Source organism: Hetaerina americana, unplaced genomic scaffold (assembly GCF_022747635.1).
Source record: "Hetaerina americana unplaced genomic scaffold, ioHetAmer1.1.p SCAF_4, whole genome shotgun sequence".
Lineage (NCBI taxonomy): Eukaryota > Metazoa > Arthropoda > Insecta > Odonata > Calopterygidae > Hetaerina > Hetaerina americana.
The window spans coordinates 98,262,236-98,280,196 of NW_027286985.1; the positions used below are offsets into that span (position 1 = coordinate 98,262,236).

At 35.1% G+C, this 17,961-nt stretch overlaps 1 protein-coding gene across 7 annotated transcripts in view; it reads right to left on the reverse strand.

Annotated features, from left to right (window-relative positions):
* Iml1 (GATOR complex protein Iml1) overlaps positions 1 to 17,961 on the reverse strand; it is a 104,924-nt gene that overhangs the window by 36,594 nt on the left and 50,369 nt on the right. For all 7 annotated transcript variants that reach the window (XM_071589686.1, XM_071589685.1, XM_071589688.1 and 4 more), the window contains 4 exons: positions 15,282 to 15,499; positions 13,450 to 13,742; positions 8,411 to 8,585; positions 4,922 to 5,125 (listed from right to left, as the gene is read on the reverse strand). In XM_071589686.1, coding sequence (XP_071445787.1) covers positions 4,922 to 5,125; positions 8,411 to 8,585; positions 13,450 to 13,742; positions 15,282 to 15,499 — 890 coding nt within the window. The remainder of the gene's footprint in view (positions 1 to 4,921; positions 5,126 to 8,410; positions 8,586 to 13,449; positions 13,743 to 15,281; positions 15,500 to 17,961) is intronic.

A 17,961-nucleotide genomic window follows, 5' to 3' on the forward strand; every position in this document is an offset into this window, starting at 1 on the left:
GACTTGAACGGAATATTAAAAACTGAATACTGAAATACTCTTGGATAAAGACTAGAAGAATTGATTGTCACTTTTGCTCTCTTGAGGTGTTTAAATGAATGCTGATGAATCTAATATGCTTTTTTGGCCCCTTTGCATTGGACTTATCACGGTTAAAGCACATACCATACATATACAGCGGCACTTTCTAGCTTATTACTAGGCAGGTGCATAGTTATTTCAATATAATTATGAAAAGTAAGGGTCTCATGCCATTTCCCCTCAGAATCCATGTCAAATATATTGCAAGCACTTCAGATCTGTTTTCATATGACATTATATTGTGGTAAATCATCAACTGAAGCAGAAGAGAACAATAAAATGTAAGAAATTACGTTTTCCTTTTTTCTTAACACTCCTTACAACATGTTCTTCCAGCAATTTGCAGGATATTTTACGATCCATTTAAACCCACAGAATGTGCAAGTTTTTAACTTTCAGAGTAATCAGACTTCTGTGGGGCAAAGGATTTTAATCAAAACTCATACCAGAAAATAATTACACTTATACAATGGAATTTGATATTAGGAATCTAATACATTATTTCTTTCTCATATTAAGGAATATTTTAGCATTCTGGTTGGGATTAGGACTGGATCAAGTATACTCCAAGTGACATCAACCTTCCATTACCACCTTCATTTCTATTCTCATTCCATGTGGAGAGTAAAAATTAGTACAAGCACCCAAGAACGTACATCTTGAGTCTTACTGAAAAAAATAAAGATAATTAATCACATAAACACAATAGAAGAATAATATCTTCCTAGAAGCATCATAATTCGTAGTTGCCCATATTATTCATGTATTGCAGTTTCCTTTAGGCACCATATCAGTAGAATGTAAACTGAATACTAATGCCATGCATCCTAAAAACAATTTTCAAAATTTATGATATTGTTACCTCTCTACCGGATTATTTGGGGCAATATTTTAGACGTGGCAGCTAAGTATACAATTATCTTCAATCATGAATGAAAACCTTATTAATTTTAAAAGACAATTACATTTACACCCCATAAATTATCACCTGGAAGCTTGGGAAAAATGTTTAGGTTACAATAGGCAATAGAGTAATGTACCAATTAGTGAACAGCAAATGTTAAACTATAAACTATAGTTATAAAAAGACAACTATCCTAAGTCAATATAATTTTAATGAAGAGAATATTTCTACACCATTATTTCAACCATCATGACCAGCATCAACCCTATAGATGGTTGTCCTGACGACTGAAGTACAGGCATAGGAGATAGAATTATAATTTCTTGGGATATGTTCCCATCTATTCACATCCAATTGCACACCTCTTCAACTCAACTATACACACATATGGTCATATGAATGGTTCATAAGAACTGGTTTCCCAAGGATTAAACATTCTAAAAATGTAAATAAAGAAGTCATTCATCCACTATTCATTATTAATAATGTATATGCATGGTGGCTCTGGAATTAAAACATATCCGCAGGTCAGAGAGCTTTAATATACTAATATAATTCCAGTCAAGGGGAGTGACTTTTACACTCTGAAATTGTTGCATTGTAATGCATATTAGCGGATGACTCAGTCAAAAGTTACCATCGCGGCATCTCCCACAGTTTCTTGGAATTTAATACACTCGATGAACACTATAGAAGGACGACATTGCACACCTACAATTCAATATTTTCTTCACCTTCATGAAAATATGCATTCTAGCAATTGAATCCAGTTTTCGGGTGCGGAAATATCAATAATGCAACAATGTATAATTTATTCATAAATAAAAGATATCATTACCCATATTACTCCCTGGTTGTCAGATTCACAAGCAGCCTAATTACTCCCTTTGCATTCATATAAAAAAAAGTTTAAGCAATTTATTCTGATCAATTCAAATGAATTTTTTGAGGTGACTGTCCATCCACTGTGCTTGTGCAATTCATTTTGAAATGACCAGCAAATAGAAAAATAAAAATAGATAAACATTCATAAACAACATGTACTTCATATGAATTATAAATTAAATGAGAAAACCTAAATGCTAAAGAACTGGGCAGCAGAACAAACTAGTTATTAATGTCTTATCAAGAGATTTAATGATATGGAGCAATCAATAACACATGCTGATCTGCTGATACATTCCTCACGAAGAAATCAATTCCTCTAAGGTCTCATCACTGCATTTAAATAGTTTGCCTTGATCTTAATGGACCATTTAAAATAAGAATGTATTAGGATTAGTATACATCCAAATTAATTATGACTATATGATAAAATGTTACCATCTACCAAGGGTGAACATTCACTTTTAATCATAAGAAGTGGGAATATAAAGAGTGGAATTATTGATAACAAAACAAACAGAGCACAAACTTCAAAACGGCTTCAATAAATTGCAAAGATAGGAAACCAGAAAGCCAATAGGATAAGAAGTGGTAAAATAAATAAAATTTGCAGCACTTCTGAACACCTGAAAGACTGTAAATACCAAGTTAGTGGCTCCCTTAGAGAAACAGTAATCAGTAGCCTTCAAAACTCATTTATTGACTTAAGAGTGATCATAATAAATGCCTAAGGAGAAAAATCAACTAAAGTAATAATAGAGTACAATGAAACATTATTTACAGGCATGAACACCATAAATTTTTCTAACTGAAAATTCAATGCCCAAGTCTTGAAGCAATCAAATTCCAAATATTAATTTGCACTTTGCTGTTGCAATAGACAAGGAAAAAGTTGAATGAATAGTGTATGACTAGGAATATAGTTAATGAATTAAAATGAAATTAAATCAGGCTAGCCACAGTAACTTAATTAAAAAAATTTCTGACATTACAAGTTTTCCAGACCAAAAATTGAAAAACTACCATCGTAAAGCCTAAGTTTAATAACTGCTGAGGAAAGATTGAACCCAGGTATTTTGAAACATAACCCCTCAGATTTTTAAAAACCTGGATTTCAACATCACTACCATTCATATTTAGCCTTTTATGTCCTCATGATGAGGTTTCTTCCATGCAAGAAACAAAGTTGATTTTGCAACAAGATATCTAAATTGACACTAATCTAATTTGAAAAGATGCCACTCCATTAGAAGCAGAGCCAATATGTCACTCTGCTAAATGCCACTATATAAGTTCTAGGAAAAAAAGAGTACATTAGATCAGGGTGGGTCTTCTGGACATGAGATCTATGGATCTATCAATTATTCATCATCAAAATAAAACCTCCCGCTAAGAAATTGGATAGCTACACTTCATACATGAATACAAAGATTCCCTAATGTTAAGCAGCCTGAAAATTCCTCCATAAAAATAATCCCAATTTTTTCAAATATTTCAAAAAGTAAATCTCTTGAAGTTAGTTGAATGGTTCAAAAATCATGTCTTAAGCCAATACTCTCAGCGGCATAACACAATTTTGGCAATGTTGTTGTCATCTTTCAGCAGCATTTCTAAAAAAAATTAGGAAAACCTAGACAAGAATTAGAATGCATTGGGCACGATTATCACTGTACTTATGTCTTTGGACTCAATCCCATGGTGAGTTGTCGTAAACAGTGGAATTCCAATATAACAAGAGCTCACAGTAGCTATAATATTGCTCTTGAAATCAAGTTCTCATTATTGCCAATGGTGAAATTAAATTCACATACTAACTTACTCATGGGACTTTTTAGGGTATTAGAACCATGACCACGGGTATTTTACATTATATTTATAAGGAGATTAACTAGAAAAATATTAATAATAATTTATCATACATATTTTTGACTTGGCAGGATTTCATAGCATGCAATACCATTATGAAATTTATATATTTTATATTTATATATTTTTTGGAGTCAATATTGGTGACTACACTAGTTTGATAACACTAGCATGGCAGGTCAATGACTAAAGATTACTATTTACAACTTTGAATGGGTACAGAATATACTCTATTAACGCAAAGACTAAACAAAATTCTAATTTTTCCTTTTTTAACTTTTAAATACTCAAGAAAAATTTCTAACAGTATGGTGGATATGGCTATGTCACATTTACAGTCATTCCAGCAAAAAATTACCTACTATCTACATTTGATAACATCACAATAGTAAAAACAGGCATGGTAAACTTTTTTCAACAATATTTAAGATATTTTCGCAAAAAAAAATTCATGAATTTTTGGGAATTCCCAGACTTTCCTGGCCTGTGGCTAGCCTGAAATAACTTATCTACCAGTTCGGTTCACAATAATTACAACCTGTGTCCTTAAGCGACATTGAAATTATCAAATAGATCTCATCCAAGCTCACTGCATGAAAAAATGACTCACGGTGAATTAGACACACAATTAAACCTGAAATTAAATTTTTGTTGGAGTTTGTCTCTGAAATTATAAATGTTTGAAATTTCATTTTATCAACAAAAATGATACTATTTGCATCGAAGTGACACAAACACTTTTTCCCTAAATTTATCGTCATAACCTATATTCCTCTAAGTAGATGTTTCCCCCATCTCCCATCATAAACATAAACACTGGGGCATATTTTTTTATAAATTTGTGCATACCCATTAAAGCAAATGCTGTGAAAGTTGACTCTAAATGGGTACATATGGTATCAAGTCTAAAGAAATAAGGCTCAACGAACCCTTGAATTTGGGGATGATGGATTTATTTGCATTATATACTATAGCATTAGTCAAAGACACCTTGACCCACAAATTGCATTTTTCAGTATTTTTGATAGGCTAAATTAATATGGCATTTAGATGTTTTGGATATAAACAGAAATGGTGTTGAAAATCAAATATTACCAACTTCATGGTCAGGGCATTTAAAATGTGACTCGTAGGGTTAAAAACAATGGAGAAGGTTGCAGGAGGGCAGTGCACTAGTGGACTCACCCTCTGCTTCTTGCTCGTGTTGATCCTGCGTATCTTGTTCACCCACGTCTCCATGAACTTAAGGAAGCCCTCTACCATGTGGCACTGCTCCTCCAAGCACAGCGGCCCGTACAGATCACAGTGGTCCGAGCCATCAAGGATCTTCTTGGTGGCTTGCAAAGCAATTGGCAGGAGGTATACTCGAAACCTCCAGTACTTGAGACTCTGTTGAAAAGTCAATACAAAGTTATTAATGTACAGTAAAATTTTGGTTTAAAAAATGGATTTACAATAAATCCCAGTCATAATGAATAATAATTTCTTGTCCTCATTGTGAGGGTAGGGATTTGCATGCAAAAAGGAAGAGCTGGAATGATTCTTTAATTGAGTATGTAGTGGGAAACTTAACTGTAACTACACATGGTTGGTTCCATAAAATTATTATTGTCAGGATAATATAATAACTTTCTCAAAAAATTAATATTGACCATGCAAGGAGGCACTGCACTACTATATCCCAGCAACATCTCAGTAGTTTTTTGTACTTTATGCACTGTAGTAGATGATGACTACTTCAGCAAAGAGCGTAAATTTGATGTAGCAACTTTTTACACTGATGCATATGAAATGGAAAAGATATTTGCAAAATTTTCATAAAATTTTAAATCTAACAAAGCCTAAACAGCCATTAAAAATGAGATAATATGAGAGGCAGAATTTTAGAGCTTCCAAATCCATACCAGGTCCAGAGTTTTACTCAAGATGCTGCAAACTCCAAATGATGGATTGCCCCCTTAATCTCAGTTTTCGTTTAGTCCTTCTGAATGCCAATGCTGAATTAGAGTGGAAACCCATTTTATGGATTCCCATTCCTGACTCCTACTTGATTTTCTCAGCAAACATGCCAACCTTACCCCAATTTTTCTCCCTAGTGTTTGGTATCTGATTTAGTACTTTTTGGGGATCATCTTTCATTGTTTTGTGAGCCACGGCATCACAGAATTTGATCAAAAAATTTAAGCTTTGGTTTTTGTCAGGGCCTGCAAAAAAGACCTACACCAAAAACTATATGAACTCATAACTAAAAGGTATATCATTCTCACTAAGAAATCCTGATATACTTATCATATTCTGATCCACATACCAAATTCCTGGCTTAATCAACAAATTCATCCTCTCCTACTTTGTCCCAATGCTTTGCAGAAGTTGAGTGATTCAAGACTTTTTCCCCAATGTACCCAACTTTGTGGTCATCCTAATAATAAAGCTAATTAATGCGACAAAATATAATGTCTACCTATTATTCACAGAAAGAATTAACAAAAACAAATTGATTAAGCACTAAATTGAGTTTGCTTTCCCAGGGCATAGATTTGCTAAAAATAAAAGCTAATTTAAAAAAACATATATGGCACTTGTGATTAGCATAAATGATCTAGGTACAAAAGAAAAAACATTCAATGATGTAGTTTCACATCCTAACTTCACCCTCCTATCTGAAACAACCTGATTTCTATTCATAGGTTAAAGCCATTATTTGCTGATCCCAAAAGTTGCCTCTGGAGGTTTCATAGCACTTATAACTGATATGCACAATATTTTTAAACATTAAGTAGTATAACGAAGAAAGGCATGCACAGGAAAAGAGAATTCACAAATGTTCAACTTGCATGGTTTTAATATTAAGAATGTGGAAAATGTTTCAACAAACATCATATGCATTGGAGACTTAATTCTGCACTTTAAAACTCAAGTTTTAACAAAATTATAAATAGCCATGTTAGCTTAATTTTTCAGCGAACTTTTCTGAATAAAGGAAATACCAATAAATGTAAATGCAGAAAACTCTCGATATTTTCCGAGTGCTAATGGATGCACAATGAAGCAGGGAAAGTTGAAAAACACTGATGACCAATATATACAGAAAATACATTCATGATATAAACAGATATATACACGGAGACTCTCATTTTACATTCCGTGTCATTAACTCAAACTTTTTTTAGCAATGGAGAATACATTTTGTTTTTCATTTTTTTAGCCATTTCAAAAGGGTGGAATAAGAGTTTCACAGAGAACTCAGAACTATCATAAAGTAAATAGCAGAACATATTTTCCTCACAAAGCCTAATCAATCACATAGCCAGGAAAAAACAAATTTCAGGTGATGGATGAATGCTGGCAAATGATCACTGATACAGATTCATATGATATTGATTAAAATAATGCAGTGTATATAGTTAATGAATTATTTGTTGCATAGTAAAACTACTTATTTATTTCAGATTATTCCGAAAACAGGACTTCGGCCTTTACATCAGATTTTTTTTGTAATGATAGAACAATAAAAACAATTACAAACATCCAAAACCTAATGGAGAAAATCCCACATAGGCGGTAATCAAACCAGTGACCTCTGGGTTTGCAGGCGAGGACGTTACCCCGCTGCCACCACATATTTGCCTGTAACTTTTTATTTTTATTTATTTTTTATCATTATTTCATCTTCTTATTTTACAAGGGTAAAATATAAGATATGTCATAAAAAAATCAAAAATGTACACATACATGGTTTTAATAAAAAATTAATGGTTACAGTTCCTCAAATCTTGACGAAAAATACTCATTTAGGTGATAAAACCAACTCTTGATTTAAAAAAATTTTCACCTAGATTTTAACATCTGATATGAGTTGGTATCATACCTCCAGGCAAATGATTATAAATTTTAATGCCAGCATAAGGGGGTCCTTTCTGAATTAAAGAAATGGAATGCTATATCACATGCATGTTTTTTCCTTGTCTTACAACAATGAATACTTTTAATAGACAATGGATTTTTTTAATAGACACATGTTTTCTTGAATATTCACACATGCATGATATATACATATAAACATGGTACAAGTCAGATTTCAAGATTTATGAAATGAGGTCTACATGATTCTCTTTTTGAAATTTTGACCATACATCTAGTAACACTTTTTTACATGATGAATACTTCATTAACACCCATAGCAGAGCCCCATAAGATAATTCAACAACACACTCAAGATTGGAAGTTACCATTGTCACCATTTTTATTTTTCAGCATTAGGTTTTCTACATTTTCCACACTTTATTTTAGATGCTCATTTGCTCACCTTAAAGAAGAATATGGAAATATCAGGGCTAATGAATGCTAATGGGAAACGATATTGTGAAAGTAGGGACAGAACAAAAATGTTACAACTAATTTAAATAATACTGACAACTTTTTATTTTGTGACATTATAACTTTTAAGAAAGCCCAGGTATTTCAAACTTGTTTTTTTTTTAAAGTAGGGCAAAGTTTCAGAGCATTTAAGTTACTTTAATTGATTTAATTGAGAGTTTACTGCATTTTGATTCCAGAAGCAATAATGAAATACAATAATTTCTTTAACAGTTCTAGTGTAAGGTTAACTTTAAACTTTTCATTGCAAAATCAAAATAGATACAAAATACTTATAAATAAAAAAGATTGACTCACCTGGCCCAAGGCAAAGTCTGTGTCCCCACGGGTGCATATGTAATGATCCAAGAAGTTCCAGTTATAATTTTCAAGCTTCTCGGTGCTAAATGAAACCCAGGAGACTTCATAGGTGTCATGGTGCGGAGCTTGGAATCGATAGCGATAGTGATAGTTGAAAGGAGGGTATGGGTGCCTGCAGAAGGAGGAAAATGACAGGAATGATTGTTGCTATCACCGTGTTTTAACTAAAGGTGCTTAACCACTCAGCTGTATACTTAATTGCTTGACAAGAAATACTGTCAACATGTTTTATAATCAGGATCACAGAGACATGATAAGATAAGCCTAATTATGATAAGGGGTGACATGATAACATATAATACTCCTCCAATCAATTAACTCCAGTCCCGCTAATCAAAGATTAACAAACAAATGTTGGTGGTCCCAACAAGCTTGGATTAAAAAGCATTTATTTTCACCTCTTTACAACGAAACCCCACTCTATTAAAACCTACAAGCACTGACCTAGTTCATACTGTTGGAGTAACCTCTCAGTTAAAAAATTTTGCTTATTGGAAAATATCTATCAATATTTTGTAAGCCTTATCACATTTGATGAGCCACCCCAAGTGGTACCACTTCACCAAGCACCACCACAGGTCTTAAGAGCTATCAATCACATTAAAAAAAAAAGATTTTTTGGAACTAATGACTAAAAAATGCTACCACAGGAGACTGGATCCAGAAATAGATACTAATGTAAAGATAAAGCACGAAGAAAGAATCAAAAAGACTACGCGTTTCCATTGGAAAGAATTTACGGATGATGCTAAAGTGTAGCAAAACTAGTTGGCAATAATCAATTCTTTCCTGGGAAACGCATTTATGATTCTTTCTTCATGCTTTACAAATGGATTTCCACTAAGTATAGGCCTTAACCATCTCTCAAATTTAAAGATCAATTATTCATCATTTGAAAGTTTAAAAAAATAATGGTTAAACTATATTCACATGTGCATTAATTTGAGCAACGAGCATAACATTTCAATGAAGAAGAAATTATTATTTGGCCAGCAGTACAATGAGCCCCATCAGAAAGTGCCATTACCCTGCTATTAGGAAAATATAAACACATTTCTCAATACATTTTCATCATTATTCTATTTAAGTATTTCAATTTCACTTCTTCAGCAGTAGAAAATCAAATTCTCAATATCCTCTTTCATTTACTTTACTTTCTTTTGCTTCTGCTCCATCTTTTTTTTCAAAGGTCCTCTTTTCATTAATTTCCTTTCTTTTTTACTTCTTCAAAATGTGCCAGATAAAAGTTTAAATGCAATTAGTGCTAGAAAAATGAGTCTTTTCATCACAAGCACAATGGATAATGAATTTTAAGGCACCTTTCATAAATAAAATTGTCCGTTAAAGATTTCTTCATCATCATTGGTCATTCAATCCTTAGATTGATTGATTGATCCTACCCTATCTGATGCTAATTGGCTTACTTCCTGGAATTTTTTTTGCAATGTACTTTCTTCTTTATTTGTCCCATATATTAATCCCTTTGCCTTCCTCTTGGGACTTTTCCCTCTATTTTTCCTTCTATTATATTCTTCACAAATCCATTGCGCCTCAGGGTGAGGCCAATCCATCTGGTTCTTCTTTTCTCTGTGGTGTTCCATAAGGTCCATCTATTCTTCTGCATACTTCTTCATTTCTTATTTCATCCATCCATTTGATCTTAAGCGTCCTCCTCCAGCGCCAGGTTTTGTAGGCTTCTAGCCTTTTCTATTCTTCTGTTCCAATAGTCCATGCTTCTGACCCATAGAGTGCCACACTCCACGCATTTTCACGTATTGTTTCCTCGTCTGTATTTCTATCGTCTTTGAACAGAGCAGTTGGCTTTTCATTGTGAATGCTCTCTTAGCTTGAGCTATTCTTTGCTTGATGTCTGCAGTACTCCTTCCATCTCATATGATGGTACTTCCAAGATAGGTGAAGGAATCCATTTCCTCTAATTTTTGTCCTTTCAGTGTGACTACTCTGTTTCGCTTCTCTCTTCCACATACTAGGATTTTAGTCTTCGTCTTGTAAATGTTCATGTTGTATCTTTGTAGAACTTGATCCAATACATTTTGTGGCCTTTGAAGATCCTCCTGGTTTTCTACTATCATTGCAATATCGTCGGCAAAGCATAGCATGTTAAACTCTTCTCCATTGATTCTAATTCCGTTTAATCCGATGCCTTGTGCTTCTCTTTTTGCCTCCTCCAGGTACATGTTGAGCAATGCAGGTAAGAGATTACATCATTGTCTCATGGTTACATTATTAACTCCTTCGTTAATATTAGCCTCTATATGGCTTACTTCTCTCAATTGCACTATGGCTACTTGCTTCTTGTATAGCTGATAGATTATTCTTCTGTCACTGTAATCTATTCCGAGTTTTTCCAGCAGTCCAAACATCTTGTCCCATTCCACATTGTCAAGGGCTTTCTCAAAGTCCATGAATACCACATACAGTTGCTTGTTCACATTCATTGTTTCCTCTATCATGATTCTCAAACAGAGTATGACTTCCCTGTCCTCGTCTTCTTTAGTATCACGAACATCACACTCCTTTGAAAGTCCTCCGGAAGACTTCCATCTCTGTCCCTATTTTTGATTATTCCATACAGACTGTGCTTGTCTTTGTTTCTGAGTGCCTTGATGATGTCTCTATTGATTTTGTCTTCTCCAGGAGCTTTGTTTTTCTCAAGATCTTTTACTGCTCAATCGAATTCCCTCCTCAGTAGGTATGGGTCCTGGTTTTCGTCATCCGTTTCACTCTCGTCTTTCATCAGGTTTTCTTTCAGCAACCTCAGACCTTGTTAGAGTTCTTCAATGTCTTGCATCCATCCATTGTCAATATCTTCACATTCTATCAGTATATCCCCGTTTACATCCCTGATGCTGTTGCTTTTCATTTTCCTTTCTCCGAAATGTTTCTTCACCAGTCTTTATGCTGTGTCGGTAATCCCCTTCTTCATATTTTCGTTAGTTTCCTTGCAGCAGCCTTCTATCCAATACTACCTGTCCTTTTTGCATTCTCGGTTGACTTGGCTCTTAAGCCTCTTGTAGAGCCTTTCCTCATCATCATTCCTGGCATTATTGTATTTTCTTCTTCCTTCTATTAGTTTCCTTATCTCCATCGCGATCCATGGTTTCTTCGTGTCGGCTCTTTTTCTCACCAGTTAGCTTCTGCAACTTCTGCGATTGCCCTCTTCAGTTCATCCGATCTCTCTTCAGTGCTCCTCTCTCCTTCAACACCTAGTTTGCTATCAATGGTCATGGTGAATCTTTCCCTGTTGTCTTTTTTGGCCAGCAATTTTGAGTGCCACCTTGGCTCTTGTTTGGTCTTCTTAATTTTCTTGTAGTAAAGTTTGCTCTCCATGATTACTAGAAAGATTTTTTGGCTGCCTTATTTCCTGTTAAAGTTAATCTAGGATTTGAAAAGTAATGCTCAATGCCTGCATTACCATCAAAGCCACCTTGGTATAGATATAAAGAGAATCCATGGTGTCAATAAATATACTTCATAAAGGTACTAATCCTTTCATATATTTCCCTTGATATTCCCTTCCCAACAAGCATTCTGTGAAACATTTACATGCATTAACAGTCATGTAATTCAATGAAAATATAACATTCAGACAAATCGAGAAGGGGTCACCTATAAACATACACTTATAGGCCCAGTGATGACCAGATATGCATTTTATCTTAATATCCCCATAGTTATAAACAAAAAATGAATGAAATATTGTTAGATGCTTGCCTTTTAATAAAGTGTTAATGTAGTTAAATGCATACAGGGTGACCACTCAATTAGTGATTTTTAATTCTTTGTTATTCACAGTTTGGATGGCAAAAATCATCATTTTTGAGTTTTCTGTAATTATCTACTGAGAGACTCGAAATTATAAATTTTTGTTCAGCCTGATGATCTTATTTAATGGCAATAATTATCTCAGAAACCAGAAAGTCCCAAGAAATTCTCATTATCTTCATAAATCTTTCTAACTTACAAAATTTGCATTTCTAGGATTGTGTAGGTAATTTTTTCATAAAGGTACTTGTTCAAAGCAAGACTGAAAAGAGAGGGAATAGGGATACATGAAAAACAAGCAAACATGTTCAACAATAACTACGGGTAGAGTCACTATTAAACTGCCTAACTGAGAAGACTCCAGGAAACCCACCTCTTCCCCAAAAAATAAATAATGAGTACATCAAATGCATAATGATTCACCAAAAAACTCACTTTACACCGGGACAAAGTCTCCAGCAGAGGAGAAGAAGCATATGCAAAATCCAAAATCTGACACAGGAAACCCAAGAATTTTTTTCCGTCTCTTTCAACAAGTTTACTGAAAATGACTATGCCTTTGACAAATTCCAAAGAAACTGCGGGAGATACCGCAACAGTAACTTTTAACGGAGTCATCCGCTAATGTGCATTTCAATGCAACAATTTCAGAGTGTAAAAATCATTCGCCTTGACTGGGATACGAACCCAGATCCCTCAATATCCGGTCGAGTGCTTTAGCCACTTTAGCTACCGAGGCGTCCTCTTAAACTCTGAAAATTTGGGGCTTTTTTAAAGGAACTAGATGTTGTGACGAAATGAATGAACTAGATGTCGCGTACGAATACGAATGCCTGTGACATTGTATGTACGGCATTTCATCACAACATCTAGTTCCTTTAAAAAAGCCCCAAATTTTCAGAGTTTAAGAGGACGCCTCGGTAGCTTAAGTGGCTAAAGCACTCGACCGGATATTGAGGGATCTGGGTTCGAATCCCAGTCAAGGCGAATGACTATGCCTTGACAAGTAATTTATATTGTTTCATGCAATAAACAAAAGAATCAGGGTATTCCTGAAACTCATGGCCCACAGCATCCAAACCTCTAGCTATGTCTGCGAGTTGAGTGAATTGTGCAAGGAGCATTGCGTGGAATGAAACGGGTCAGGTCAGCTCCAGACAGAGCAATGTGAGGAAAGAAGAGCCACCCACCGCGGCCGGTATCTCGTGACAGAGATGGTGGAGTTGAAGTTACAGCTGGAGGCGGAGCTCGAGTGGTAGAGGGAGATGCGGTGGAAGATGCGTCCGATACTCAGGCGGTACTCCTCGCTCGGCTCTGTCTCCTGGGCTCGTCCCCCTGACTTGGAGGACATGCCCATCCTCCCCCCCGCCATGGGACGCGATGATGGGGACAGGTTGGGGGAGGCTACCGATGCAGACGATGACCGACTCACAGCACCCATGCCTCCCTTCTGAGGCTTGCTCTCCACTATCAGCTGAAATCCCTGCAATGTGAACACACTATGTATCAATGGCTGTGACTCAAGGGAGTGTGCTTGAGGGAGTGAAATGGATTCACCATTTAATTTGGATCAACACCACTCATGACACAAGGAGTAGAAATGGCTTGCTCCACACAGGAAGGCACATGCCCATCAGTGTTTAGAGTGAGGAGAGGAGATTACAATTTCCTCATTACTGGTTGTCAATTGCCTCATTTCTCCTCCATTTCCACACACTATTGGATGCAATGAGGTGTTAGCAGAAGTAGGTTTTTGTTTCAATATTTTGCATCTCTCTAAAAATTAATACCAGGCTAGTAACAGGGAAATATGGTAGAGTGCTAATCTTTTTACTTCACAATGGCGATATCATTGCTGTAAAACAGAGATAACAGTATGGACTTGGAGGATGATGTGCTTAAAATACATGCACAGTGTGATTTGGCTAAAATTTAATAGAAGAACATTGGCACACACAATATTTCTATAAAACCATAAACACAGTAATCAATCCGAAGGTCAGTTTAGAGGGTGATAGCAGAGTTCACCCAGTATTAAGCCCAAAGGCATGTGAAATCCACATATCAGGGTAGGGGGGCAGTGACTTTCCCTGTGCCAGTTATGGTTTCCCAGGAAGATCTGGTCCCCGAAAAATCACAAAGCTCAGGTGGAGCTAAGGGTGAGCAGTGAGGCTTGCCCGGGCATTGAACCTGGGCCCTCTGGTAAGTAGTCTAATGCTCTAACCCTGGACTAGAGCGACCCACTAATATTTCTATATGGATTAAAATTAATGATAATAGCAAAGTTACATTTACCCATTGACTGGAATTTTATAATCATAACATTAGATACATTACGGAAATCCATAATGTAAAAAATAAATCTATTGATTCATAAGACACTGAGACTAATAATGCTGATTATCCCTCTTAATACAATCATGAAAAGTGTAAAGTTGCATCTAGTTCAGCATTCCTCAGTTTATTTTTAAACACATATATTTTCAATTTTTTAAATATTATTGTTAAAGCTATTTTACAACTGGAGTCCCATTATCATTGGCCATAGCCTGAATTTAAAGAGTGAATTGATGTAGTCTTTAAATTGCCAAGTGTTATACTGTTACCTTCATACAAAAAAATCAGACCAGTCATACCCACAATATACTAGGCGAGCATAGGTCACATGCTTTTAACCTTTTTCTTAATTTTAAAAATAACTTCAGCATGGGGTGATAATCCCCAATAAAGGATATGGTACAATAACTTATGAATTTGCCATTTCAGTATTAACAGTCCATTAATGGCTACAGTATACTGGGTACTTCTAAAAAGAAAGCATTGGGAACAAAACCTCATTTTCAAATTATCAACAAGCACATGCCATGAGTTCACTGCCGAGAGATTATTGACTTTCACATTATCACTCAGATTGTCATAGGTAAATACTTTCTTCAGCAATAATAAGACAGCATGTAAGTAAAGATAAAGAACTTTCCTTTAGGATAAACCATCTATAAAAATGGTAAGCACTTTCACTCACCTGAGCAAGTCGTTGGGATACTAATTCCTTGAAGACTTCTACAGTGGAGAGTGGCTTGCGATAGACTGCCCTTTGCTGAGCATAGTCTGCATTAACATGCTCCGGAAGGAGGCTATAATTCGACACCACATAGTCATTCACGAGAGACTTGACATCAGGGAAGTAGTCAGTTGTAATTGGAAGGCAGGCAGGAATGGTCAGAGATTTCCAATCCACACCTATACACAGAAAAACACATAAAATGACAACATCATCCAGCTCTCATAAATAATCTAATTTCTGCCGCGATGAGTCTTACTTGTTTTCATCAAAATTAGTTTTGAATTTAGTCAGTTCCAATGACAAATTAATTAATACAAGAAAAGTGAGAAGTATAACTTGATTTATAAGTCTATATTTGAATAAGAACAAGTGCTGATCATTAGCCACAGAATATGCCAAAGACACAAACAGTTACTCTAATGATTACTGTCAACATTTTGTCACATCATTTGAGAAATCACAATTATTTTTTATGCAAATCCAAGAAGGACCATTACTGTAATTCAGCACTCCTAAAAAAATTTCATTTTTTCAACATAGGTTCGAGAAAAATCAATCTATCCTGAATTCCACAACATGCCAAAGGAAATAAGTGCTACAAGGGAAACTAATCAGTAAACCAGTTTCGGACACAAAAGTGAGTAAGTCCAAATATTTGGCAAAACTCATACTGAAGAACTAGGGGTTACTATGGGTATAAATTTAATATTTTCAAAGGGTTTTTACAGATAGCTTCATATAAAATACATACACTATCTACAAATGCACATGGAATAATATCTTGCATCCCATAATTCTGCTAAAAAATATTTTCACTATGCCCTGGACAACTGGTAAGTTTCCCTTTTCAAATGAAGAAATCATTTCATGAAGCTAAATCAGTTAAGTGCTACTATCAACTTGTTTGGTGAGAGAATGTGTGTGTGTTCAAAATTAATTACAAAAATACAATGCAAATAACAGGAAAAAATGCATAATTACTGAAGCAAGATGATAACCTACCCACACTACAATTCTACTATTTCATTTTAGTCCAATGGATACAAAAAATCTACAAAATTCATTCAAAATAATGGTCACATATTACGCTTTGGAGAACCAAGAGACGTAAGAAGTTGGGGGCTTGGCAAAGGAATGAAGGAGTTCATTTGGGTCACCCAAAAAAGGATTTACATGCAACAACATGCTGAACTATTAATACCAGGTCTTCTATATTAAAATATAGCCTTTTAATAAACCTATGTACCCAGTCAAGAACATAAGATATATGCAGACCATGATTCATATTATGCAGCCAGCAATAATTTTAAGCTGTGTAAGGTCACAGGGAAATTCAGAAAATGGAGGTCTTTCAAGGTATAGCTATTTATATACATACAAAGGTAAAATAAAATGAAAGTTTTTATCAAATTGTAATGCTAATTGAGTCAATGAAACACTAAGTACAAAAATATAAATAAGCATAATAACTATGGGGAGAAATAAATATGCGATAATATGAAAATAGTTATTACTTATTAAGTAAAATAACATGACACTGAATTATATTTTATGCAAGTGCATGAAATAGAACTTAGATTTTGGAACTTTGACAGGCAGTCATCAAATAAATCAAAAGATTGCAAAAATTATGGGTCATGGTAGTCCAGGGGGTAGAGTGATGGACTACTGACTGGAGGGCCTGGGTTAAATTTCCGGGCAAGCCACTCTTGGCACCTGCAGCTCCACCCAAGCAATGTGATTTTTTGGGTACCAGATCTTCCTGGGAAGCCATAACCGACACGGAAAGAAACTGGCCCCCTAGCCCTCATGTGTGAATTTCACATGCCGTCGGGCTCAGCACTGGGCGAACTCTAACATCACCTACCAAACCGACCTTCGGGTTGATTACTGTGTTCATGGTTTTTATTGCAAAAATTACTAAATTCATCATCAATACAAATTTAGGCTAAATGAGAGAAGAAATCCCAACCAGTTTCTCAATTTCTATTTTAATGTGCTTCCACTAGGAAAATCACATTTCTGTATTTGCCATGCAAACTGAAGAGCAGACATTTGAAAGGCACTTATAAAATCGAAAAAAAATAATAAAGAATGTGAAATATTTTTTTAAGTGCCTTGTATTAGAAGTATTCTGAAAATGACTGTGCATTGTGCTGCAACTTTACTCTCTTTTAATCTGGCAAGAATTTCAAAGTATATGCTTATGAAAATGTCAAATTGCTTTATAAGTACTTCATTGTTTCCCAACGACCAATCCATGTCAAAAAAACTAAAAACATTCTATAGAGGATTCAAAAATTATATTGCATAAGTTGCTGATTAGGCAGAAAATAAGAGGTGGAGCATTTTAAACGTATAAGGCATAATGTTTTGAATGCATCCATGTCTTTATATTAACCAAACATATTAGCACAACCATCATAATAATGATTTTGGTCCTAACCAGAGCTGTAATTATGTGTAGAGACAAATTCCTCGAACATCTAGAGTAAACTTCATCTGAACCTGAATCATTCAAATGCACACAGTTAAGAGTACACGATCCTCCACATCCAGTGATGGGTACAGTCAATCTGTGATAACCTGGCAGATAGCATTGCACAAGAGGGAGATGTTTGAGGGGTTCGTGTAACCC